This window comes from Mastomys coucha, unplaced genomic scaffold (assembly GCF_008632895.1).
Source record: "Mastomys coucha isolate ucsf_1 unplaced genomic scaffold, UCSF_Mcou_1 pScaffold4, whole genome shotgun sequence".
Classification (NCBI taxonomy): Eukaryota; Metazoa; Chordata; class Mammalia; order Rodentia; family Muridae; genus Mastomys; species Mastomys coucha.
The window spans coordinates 26,635,785-26,647,348 of NW_022196910.1; the positions used below are offsets into that span (position 1 = coordinate 26,635,785).

The window sequence follows — 11,564 nt, forward strand, 5'->3', positions numbered from 1 at the left end:
CCTTGAGTCACAAAAGGGGATTCTGAGTGACACGGGATCTGTCTCCCTCCCCTAGGCAGCTTGTCCTAGATGACTCTCGTTTGTTGTGCTCTGGTCTCTTGCCCGTTACTAAGATTATAAAACAGGTTGCTGCTACAAAGGGCACATCCGTGACTGGTTAGGATGTCAACGCCTGTGTCTTTATCACCTACTTTTATATTTTCAGAATAAACATACTTCCATTATTTTACTATATAAGTTAATATTTTTAAAAGCCCTAGGAGAAGTTTTGAGTCTTACCTAGCAAGCGGTTCTTTAAAGTCATGATATCTGGAAAACACGGCTACAAAATGGGATTTTCAGGCATTGGATGGTTTTAACCGTGTGTCTGTCAAGAAAGACAGAAAAGTAAGCTCTCTGCAGCGTTCCTGAGAGTCGTCCCACTAGCAGTCCCATGCCCTTCTTTTAAAGATGGGTGGTAACGCCATGTGCAGTGTTCACCTCGGGGCTGTTGTTACTGGTATCTAATGGCTGTTGGAGAATCAGTACCGACACATCCTTGAGTGAGGGGTAGTGAGTGGCTGTGGGGAACTGTGTGAGCTCTGCCGTGATGCAGAGCAAACCAAACTCACCTTATATTTAGCTCAGTCTACGTGTCTTCTCATTACCTTAAAAATCTCTCTCTCCGTGATCCATGATTGGTCCACGTTTCTCTTTTTGATTTCCAATCTAATTATTTTGTAATGTTCTCTGATAGGCAGAGCCCAAGCCTACAATCTAAAAATCCGCCTAATGTCAAGAAGAAGAAACTGAGTGCTGTGTAGCAGTGGGCTTCTGTTAATTTTGTCTGTTGATTTTAATTGTGTGATGCTAAAAGAAAGGAAGGAAGGAAGGAAGGAAGGAAGGAAGGAAGGAAGGAAGAAAAAGGAAGGAAGAGAGAAAGAGAGAGAGAGAGAGAGAGAGAGAGAGAGTCTTGGTTTTGGTACCCAGGAGGCCTGGAATCTTAGCCATTCCATGAGCAAGTCACTTTACTTATCTAAGCCCGTTTTACCTCTGTTAACCTCAGGAGGCAGGAGTAGAGGAGCTCCAGGCTATTCTGTCTGGATGCCTCTCAGTTTCCCCGTGGTAAACTCTGCTCCATACGTACTGCCTGCTAACACTCAACTGTCAATGTGTACTGTTGATGTTTCTGGTACTCTTTTTGTCTCTGGGGGCATCCCTTGCTAGGTATCGCTATTATCAATCAGTGTTGATCCAATTTTAAGTAGCTAAGTTTTCCAAAAATAATTAACTAAAATATTTCAGTGTAACCTTAATGACTTTCTGAATTCTGGTGTTTTCGTTTGTTGAACTTTTATAGCACTAATGGATTACAAGTTTGTTTTGCATCCAGTAAGACCACTTTTTATTTGAATCAAATGTAATTAATAAGAGTTCAAGTGAAAATTTTATATACATACACATGGTTGTGAAATTCATTGTCATGAATGTCTAAAATATGAGAAATACAATTAAGTTAATTCGTATTCAGAAAACATTTTGCCCTGCAAACGTATGTCTTTTGTATAACTGAATAATTTTTGTTCTGGGTAAAATCTGGCAGCCAGGATCTCATTGCTTCTCTGGTAAAGATAAACAAACACTCCTGCAGTTTTTAACACCTTAAGTTCTTTCCCCTGTGTTATAGCTTATTTCAACCATTCCAACCAGCCGCTTAAAGTTTCTAAAAGAAGCTGGTCATGGAACACAGAAGGAGGAGATACCTGAGGAGGAATTAGCAGAGGATGTTGAAGAGATTGACCATGCCGAAAGGGAGTTGCGGCGTGGCCAGATCTTGTGGTTTAGAGGCCTGAACAGAATCCAAACACAGGTATGGGTCTGGTAGAGAGGTAGGAGAACTGACCGGGGTAAGAGCATTCCTGGGGAGAGGTCCGCCTGTGCTTTGACTGCCTTTCCAGCCTTCCTGGCCCACAAAATGTATTCTTTTGAAAACTACTACTGATGGCTGAACTGAGTGAAACTTTTAACTGGTTATGAAAGAATGTCTCTTATATGCCCTCAGCTTTTTTCCCCTAGCTTTTATTTTCCCCTCTCATCTCAAAATGCTACATCTTGCCTATTTATCTGCTCTGTAAAAGTGCCTTTTCCTTTACATTTTAAATGTTGGTTGATGGAACGGTCCTTTCTCTTGTTCTCTCTCTCTTGCTGAGCAAGCTGTCACGATCTCTGATTCCTTGCAGATGGATGTAGTGAATGCTTTCCAGAGTGGAAGTTCCATTCAGGGGGCTCTAAGGCGACAACCCTCCATCGCCAGCCAGCATCATGATGTAACAAATATTTCTACCCCTACACATGTAGTGTTTTCCTCTTCTACTGCTTCTACTACTGTGGGGTGTGAGTGTGTGTTCCTAAGTGCATGAAATTAACATTTCCTACTCCACACACCTAACGTTTCTCATTCTCTCCTTACTGTTTGAACTCATTGTTTGGGCTTTTCATAAAGCTTTCTTTTTGTAAAGTGGACTGAGACCTCAAGTGTTGCCATTGTTGCTGTTTCAGTTCCTAGAGGGTTAGAGGAAAGGTGGGTCAGTTGCAACCAAAGATTACCCTGGAAATCTGGGAGCTTGTCTCTGTGCTAACTCTTAGCGTTCATATGGGGAGTGAAACTACAGCTTAGCATTTATGGAACGACTATAAATTTTTGAGTATATGCCTCTCAACATATGCATACTGCATGGTTCCCAGAAGCATGTGATTTGAAACTGAGCTAACAGAACCAGAAAATGTACCTTCATAACGCTAAAGAATGAACTTGGCATTTCAGCTTTGACATTGTCCGTTTAGAAAGTAAGTTAGTAGTAGCATGAAGTAAAGCTCTCGCGTAGCTAGCCAGTTGCTTGCCTTCCTAACTTAGTTAAAGTCTTCCTTGATCCTGTGAGCCACTGAATAAGCTTTCATTATTTTTATGCTCTCTCAATCAGTCGGTTTCTTTGGCTCTTCCCTTTTGTACAATTAATTCAGCTTAAAAGTACATCGTGGATAACATTCTGATTTTACAAACAAATTTGACAGTGTATTCACTGCTATTAGTCTGTCGAATTAAAATAGAAATGCATGATGAAGTAGAATTATACAATGACATAATAAAGTCAAAAGAAATATGTACAGGCTGCATTTGGTGTGGGGGGGAGGGGTGTGTATCTGTGTACACGAGTGTGCACACAAGGAAATGCAGACTGTGTAGGACCTCTCCTGGACCAGAGTCTGCCTTTCCCCGGGATCCCCAGTCAGGCGAAATGCACGTTAGAGTCTGAGAGTTCTTGGGGTTGATTATGTTTACTAACATCGCACCATATTCCATAAAAACTCCATGGGGTATAGGGGCATTACATCTGGCTTACGGTGGAGAAGCCCCATTTGGCTACACCTCCTCATCCTCTAGTAGGTGGGAGGGGAACTCATTTTATGCCTCCCTTTCTCACTCAGCTGTATTTACACTCTGTATAAAGGGCCAAGTTAATTTAGAGCGGTGGTTCTCAACCTCCCTAACATTGTGACCCTGGTGTGACCCCATCATAAAATGACCTGTGTTGCTTCTTTACCACTGTAATGTTACTGCTGTTATGAATTGTAATGTAAATGTGTGAAGTGTGGAGGGGGGAGGAGGGAGGGTATCTGATATGGGATCCCCTCCCTACACAAACCCAGAAGAGCTTGTGACCATGAGGTTGAGAACCACCGATTTAGACTCCCAGGACAGATGGGGGTGGAGGGTGGGGATGGTAAGTCCAGAAAGACAAACATGAAAAAACGTGGTGATTTGAAGGGACACATGACCTAGCCATACATTTTTTAAATATACATTCAGTTGTCTATTTGAATAAATATCTTAACCATCATTTCACTGTTAAGATAATTTTAGTGATTACTGTTTTCTTCCAGAATGTTGGTATAAGGCCTCAACTTTATGAGTAAATGGTGCCTTCATTCTTAAAATTATTGAAACAGAGGTGAACATTTCTATGTGATAAAAATGTTCATATTTTAGCTAATGTAAGTGCTCAGCTAAATTGATTTTTATCCTCTTAAAAATTTTTTTGAATGACACCAGTTTTTTGAGCCTGACTGTTGGCACTACAGTGACATTTTTATGCTTGTTTTTTAACCTAGTTTCCTGTATACAGCACACACCCAAGAAGAAAAGTAAATCGTTAGGCCGTTACAGTAACAGTCTAAATAGTTACTCGAAAGAAAACTTCAAAACATGGTGTCTTCCGTATTTTTTTTTTTGAGAGTCCCAGGTGTGTGTTTAGAATCTGTTTTTTCCAGAGAACTCTAGTGATTAAGTTAGAATCTTTTATACAGAAAAACAAAACACTAACACTTTTGTAGAAAAATGGCATATACTCAAATATTTATAGCTGTTTAGTAGCATTTTTATAGATACGTATTTGGGATCGTCTTTATTTTTAATTAAGGAAGGAGTGGGGCAGATGTGACTTCATTGTGGCATTTGGCTTATATTTGCTTGGCTTGTTCATAGTTGGTGACACCCTAATTCCTAGCATGATAAATAGTACCCTTTGTGCTTGACATTGTTTAGCTTGACTTGTTTTGAGAAATATGTGCTTTTTGATTTAAAAGATAATTCAAGTAAGCTTGTGTATGGCTAAGTTCTCATTTTGTTTTGTTTTCGTTTTTGTCTTCTTAGGGAAAAAAAATTCTACAAAATGGCTATTAAATTTTTAGCCAGTAACAATGAGATTTTGTTAGTTTTTCTTTGAATGTATACCTCTCAATTAGAGTATGTGGTTTCGTTGTTCTGTAGTGTCCTACTAAAATATTCATTTTTTTACAGTGTATTGCAAGTTCCACTGCATTACATGCAAATACGATTTCACTCATACCTAGCTGTTTGTGGATTCAAACTCATAAGTGAACCATTACTGTGGTTAAGTTCCTGGTGTTCTGACATCTTTCTGTGTTTTGTGCTGTTTACAGATCCGAGTGGTGAATGCATTTCGTAGTTCTTTATACGAAGGGTTAGAGAAGCCAGAATCAAGAAGTTCAATCCACAACTTTATGACACACCCTGAGTTTAGGATAGAAGATTCAGAGCCGCACATCCCCCTTATTGATGACACTGATGCTGAGGATGACGCTCCTACAAAACGCAACTCCAGCCCTCCGCCCTCTCCTAACAAAAATAACAATGCTGTTGACAGCGGAATTCACCTTACAATAGAAATGAACAAGTCTGCTACCTCTTCATCCCCGGGAAGCCCACTACATAGTTTGGAAACATCACTCTGATTGTAAGCTGAATGTTAACACACTAGCTGCATTGTAAAGAAACAAATCGAAACTGAGTCTTTTCACATATTGTGACGGACAAGATAGTATTCTTGTCTCTGGACTTCAACAGAAGACACACTTGTACGAATGTAGATTTATTTTTTTAAAAAAAAAAAAAGCAAAGCTTTCTGCCAGACTGAGGGTGCTTTTTTGGGGTGTGGGAGAAACGAACTGACAGATAAACAGCGGTGACTGGCCTGTGGGTCATCAGTGGTACCTAACGTTGTCCTGACCATGCACTAGCAGAGCTGTGGTTTATCTCAGTACTTGATGGGAGGGAGGGAGGAGTGACGCTGGGTGAGACAGAGAGCCCTGGATCATTGAGTGAATACTTTAATTTCTGCTGTTGGCTGTTAATAATTTGGATTATTTATGTTTATAAATGATACAGATCTGTTTACAAGGTTTGTAGATACTTTTTTTGTTCTTCATAGATGGGAAGCTTCCTTATAACTAATGCAGAGAAAAATTAGTCCTTCAAATACTGCTGTATTTTCAGGAAAAAGGGGGGGTGTTTCTATTGAAACTGTACTAAATTTTTGCCTACAATTTATCTTGTTAAATATGTAGATAAATTGCTAATACTAATAGCCAAATAGATAACACTAATGCTTTGTTTAAAAAACAAAAAAGAAAAAAAGAAAACAAGACAAAAAAAAAATCAAAAACCATGAGCAGTGGTGTTCTAATGAAGTTATGGCATCTGTCCTAATTAGTTTCTTAAATACATTTACTACTTAATGGTTTTGAAAGAACTGTTTAATTTTTAAATTTTTTGAAAACTTGCTAATAACCTTTTGTTCAGAATTTAGTAGACTGTTTATTGCGGGACATCAAATACACAATGAAAGATGCTTGAAATGCCTTTGCTGTTTCAGGCCAATCAAATTAAACTATCAAAGTACAAGAGAAACCTTTAGTCTTTTTTGTTTTTGTCTAAATATGTTAGTTCAGTGATGTCTTAGTGAACTGTGAGTGACTGTACTAATGTTTCTAATAACTCCGTAGAGACCTTCACACAGCATAGGAGGGCTGTTGGCATTTTGAGAAAGGTTAATAGGTAGAGGCATACATGTTTTTCTTTTGTTTTTGAAACTTGTTTGTAAACATAAATAAATATGCCCTTTTATTAAATAAATACACGGCAATGGTTCTTCAGACAGCTCAGCTCCTTGGTTCTGTCTGTGTGCCCCATCAGCCTGTCTCCGCTAACCACAACTCGAATAAATTTCAAGCTGGTGACAGCCCCAGGAAGGGCTGTTTGAAGTCTTTCATGGTCACCCCACAGAGTCAAGCTGAGACAGCAGTTTTGCCTCCTAACGTACTCTTCATAGAACCTAGTTCTATCCAAAGTAAAATAGTCTTGCCATTTTATACGAAGTAATGACCACTGTTGTCTCTGATATATTTGTTTTTATTAAGTGGCCCAGTAACAGATTAGAGTAAAGGGATGGCACGTGAAAAATATGAGGAAGCTTCTAAATGTGCTCTATGTAGATGTAATAATCAACTAACTCTACACTGAAATGCCCGTCTCTGAGACCATTGAACTTCCGGGCTCTCTGCTTCTTTTCTGTCTACCTTCTTCCTTTGTTTGCCTCTCGTCTTGACCCTTTAGAAAGTGGTATTGTTTCAGGGCGCAAACCTCGCCAGATAAGCAATCCTCAGGCGGACATAAAGTTTACGAGGACTACTACTTCCAAGAATGCTGACCTAGCAAAGAAACATCTAGTTGATGGTGCTTGATAATATTTCTTTCTTTTTTTTTTTTTTTTTTGGCGGGTGGGAGGAATCTCTCCATCAGTTGCCTGCAGTAACTCTCTGCAAGTCTTAGAAACACATCGGCTCTGTCACATTGATCACTGTACATTTTTACTCATCGGGTATTTGTAGTTATTCATACTGTAAAAAGAGGTAGCATGATATGCTGGGACGCATATTTAGACCAGGGGCCCAGGCTGGGCTCCTCGTCTTGAATTTGCCATTAATGTGCTGCATGATCTTGGGGAAATGACTCACCCTGAAGGAGGGTGGGGGACTAGACTCCTCTTGAAGAACCCTTTCAACTCTAAAAATCGACCCTATCCACTGAAGAAGCCTGTGAGGCATAGGGAATAGAGAAAAGGGAAATGTTCTCAGCTTTCTTTTTTATTTTGGTTATGCTTAAATATGAATGTAATTACCAAGAGACTTAGACGTGCATGTGCTTTCGAGGGTTTGTGTCCAGCTTTTCCCGTCTTCATTTTTTTTCAACTCAAGGCAATGGCTTTTTACTCCACCTCTAAATCCATAAACGGGTCTTAGGATATCCGTGAAGTAATAGCAAGACACGCTCGGTGTGCATTTCTCTCTTTGAGACACTGTAATTTCTACCAGAAATTTCCAGAGCATTATGTAAGTAGGAAAAAAATTATAAGCAAGCTGTTCAAGATCTTGGATCCCATTATATAGTGTGTATAGCTAAATCAACATCTGTAATTCACATTTTTCTCTTTTATTCTCTAACCAAAATCAGAAAAAAAAAAAAAACTTGTTTAATTTTGCATCCCAAATGTTTTTAATCTTTGTATATTTTTTAGAATCCCTTTTCTCCTCATCATTGCCTTTCCGTGGTTGTAAATACTTGTCGCACTCTGAGGATGAGTTACTTCTTGTCATCTTACAAATATGTGATATGGTAATTTTCATAACAGATTATCAGTTTTGAACCAAGAAAATGGTGATTTGTTTATAAGAGAAAAAAAAAAAAACCTGGCTTCATTTCTGTGAAATTGCTCTTTGAACCTTCCACATGTAAGCCAACTGAGATACTACCATGATGGTGTTGATTTCTTTTACTGATGCTTACCATCTCTTTTAGCCACTGAGCCTTTTATTATTTGTCTATTTGTAAAGTTTATTTGTCTTAACTCATTTAATAAATATACTGTTTATCTGTTTCTGAATGGGGACTGAACTTTTTGAAACGGGATAATCTGAACGTCATATTTTGGCATTTCTTTTTTTTTCTACTCAAGATTTTTTTTTTTTAATCTACGACTGGTACGGTAACTCAGTGTTCTCTCTCGTGTACTTACCTGGTTTCCCCTCTAGAAGGGAGGTGGGTACAGTGCCCCAGCCCCTGTGCACAGCAGGGAGTGCAATGGTTTAGTTCAGAACTTGTTTTCCACATGATTAAGAACACTTTATTAAACAATCCAAACTTTTTAGTATCAGTTATCTTAATTCTGTGATGGAAAAATAATAGCAGTGAAAGTTATACTTCGGTGGTTTCCATAGTCAGTGATTACCATAAAAACTGTTAGGTTGAATTTTTTAATTGTGTTCTATTTGTAAAGCTAAACTAAATAGGAACAGGCAGTTTCTTTAGCCTTAGTTTCTTGGCATTTTTCCTCCTTTAGAGACCTTGGTTTCTTGATCCTGTTCAGTCTCTAACCTGGGTTGCTCTAGAGCCCTGCCTTAAGTACATAGCACCCTCCTTTTTCAATTATTCTTACATATATATGACTATCTGTGTTGCTCTACTACTCTCTTGGGTATGTGTCAATAAGAAAATTACCTTCAACCAAATAATTTCTTTATCAACAGATTGGTAGCTTTTTCCCATAAACACCTAATCCTGTGTACTTTTGCCATGAGAATAATTTCTTTTCCACTTTTCATATTTGTTTTTAAAAAAATACAAAAATAAGCTTATAGCCAAATATAGTACAAGCAGGCTCTGTTTTCTCCGAGTTCTAATTGTCATCATGGAACAGTATATTCATGGCTTAACGTTAATATGTGCATTTATATGGTGGTTGCGCCTGGCACAGTTAACTTAAGCAGCACTGCCCTATGAAAAGCACTGTGCACTTCTGGATTTGGGTTCAACTCAAGACTAAGCTTCTCTTATCTTAAATCAAAGTTTAAAGGTCATATAGGGTTTTTTCCCCGTGTTAGCAATGGGGTTTTGACCGGTTAACTAGTAATTATGAAGTATTTTCAGGATGCCAAGCATTTTATATGAATTATGTAAATAATAACCCTGTGAACTTCATTGTACTTAAGGGAAAACTGAGGCTTAGAAAGCTTTGGAACATAATGGTAGAAGTCACCTTCCCACATATGGTAGAAGACAGCATTGAGGAGCCGCAGCTGGTAGCACCTGAGTCAAATGAATATCAAAAGGCCTGGTGCTGCCTTTGCCAGGTCGGTTCTGATAACAGATGCTTCCGAGAGCAGCTCAAAGACTGAGGTGAAGAGTCGTTGCCTAGGAAGTAAGTAGCCCAAGCTTTCTTCACAGGTCAGAGGAAGATAGGACAGTGATGTTCACCGCATGCTTCAGTTAGGATTGCTGAGATGGGGGGGGGTTGAAGTTTCATAGATAGCATTAAAAGGTCAGCACTTTGATTAGTCATGTGAAAATGTATCACGTTAATGCGATGAGTACTCTTGTCCCTCTAAAGAAGAAAAGCTGGACCTACAGAATGTACCACTTAACACACGGCTCACTCTTCTTTTGCTCTCTTTCATATACCCTTTGAGATGTTCATAGCTGTATTTTGAGATCCCATCCACCCCTCAATCCCCTGGAATTTATTTTAGTGAGTTATTTTGTGTCTCGACAGTATTTTCCTTGAAAATTCTTAATGCTTTAATATTTAGCCCACGTGACAGACACTGCAGCACATTAGATTTCAGTGAGTCAAATTTAAGAAAATCGTAGCCCTTCTGATTTCTGCAGTCTTAGTGCCATCTGCAGCCATGCAGTTTGTGAGTGCTCCATCCCTTTGGTTTATAAAAAAACGAGATGCTGCTAGCTGACTTCTATGGTCATTATGGTATCTCCATTAAGATAAACTATACTAAAAGTCTTTTCTAATACTGCTTTGGAAATCACCAAAGCAGTCTTTAGTCTGAGGCAGCATGTCTTAGTGAATAGCTAGAGAGTGAGGATGAGAAAAAGTGGCCAGTAAGACCAGGAGTGTGGCATTCAAAATTCAAGTTAGGATCCTTTTCATCATAAGCCTGCTCTGATGTGAATCCACTGCAAGTCAAAGCATCTTTCATGTTTTGTTTTCCTGCTGTAGAATTAAGGGAAGTAGTACTTCTCCACTTCTCAAGTGCAGTAGGGACGAAGGCCATCAAACAGTACAGCTAACCACTCCAATTCTAAGGAGTCGGGTCCTGCCATGTCATCTTAGACAATTGCCTGGGAATTAGTCTCTGACTTCCTTCCTGCTAAATGAGCTGCTAACTGCTTTGATGGTTTTTGTTGTTCAAATCTCCTGCTCCTCTGATACTGATCCAACAACCTATGAAGAGGAACTCCTGCCTCTCTGACCCTAAGCAGAATCAGACAGGATCACATTGGGAGGTGCAGGTCAGGGGGTTGGAGGGTGAGTCTGTATTACATAATGCATTCACAGACATCCTCACAGGTGAGTTACTGGACTCAGGGAGCCACCTGCTCTGCTATCAGGAAGTACCTTTCACACAGCCTCTAGTAAGTTAGTGTTTGTCAAGTTAGAGGGCCAGAAAGTGTAGCTTGAATGGGGCAGGCCAGTGGGACAGTTTTCTAAAAGCTTGAATAGAGCCAGGCAATGGTGTGTGACCCTGTAATCCCAGCACTTGAAAGGCTGAAACAGGCAGATCTCTCAGTTCCACGCCATCGAAGGCTACACAGTGAATCCTGTCTCAAACAAATGCTTGGATAGGTAGTAGGCAACTACTGAACTTCAATCCTGGTGAGAACTAAACGTGTGAACCGGTTGGGTGGAGAGTAACTTAACGGATGTGCTCTATTCCAGTTTAATCCTCTGTCTCTTTATTGCCCCCTTGTAAAGATCTGCCTGTGCCCATTTTTCTTATTTGTATTCATTCACACTTGCCCTCCCCATCCAGTTGGCACCAGGCTGGTACCATTTTTAAGCATCTCACTTCTTTTCCATTTGCCTCCTGAATGGATATTTCCCTGTGGATGGCAGTAACCATTCTATTTGCTGTTTTTCATTATGGAAACAAACAAGGGATGGCCATTCTCAGCTCTCCGGCCTAACGTCCTCCAGCCCGTCCTTTGTTTGACTTCTTAAAAAACCCTTTGCACCTCTGATCGTACTTATCTATGGCATGGCTGACATCTCTTCATTTCTCATCTTTGCCTACTAACCTTTGTTGACTTCATCTTTATTATGTATTTGAGTTGACTCCCTCATCCTATTCTGTCATTGACCTGAGGCGGGGGGGGG

General features: G+C 39.6%; 1 protein-coding gene across 6 annotated transcripts in view; it reads left to right on the plus strand.

The window, feature by feature from the left end:
* Atp2b1 (ATPase plasma membrane Ca2+ transporting 1) overlaps nucleotides 1-8,279 on the plus strand; it is a 106,956-nt gene extending 98,677 nt beyond the window's left edge. For 2 of the 6 annotated variants that reach the window (XM_031349474.1, XM_031349475.1), the window contains exons 20-22: nucleotides 1,667-1,849; nucleotides 2,220-2,371; nucleotides 4,981-8,279. In XM_031349474.1, coding sequence (XP_031205334.1) covers nucleotides 1,667-1,849; nucleotides 2,220-2,371; nucleotides 4,981-4,993 — 348 coding nt within the window. In that variant the 3' untranslated portion in view covers nucleotides 4,994-8,279. The remainder of the gene's footprint in view (nucleotides 1-1,666; nucleotides 1,850-2,219; nucleotides 2,372-4,980) is intronic. The other 4 variants (XM_031349469.1, XM_031349470.1, XM_031349471.1 and 1 more) reach the window with 2 other exon arrangements.
* Nucleotides 8,280-11,564: the final 3,285 nt, after the last annotated feature.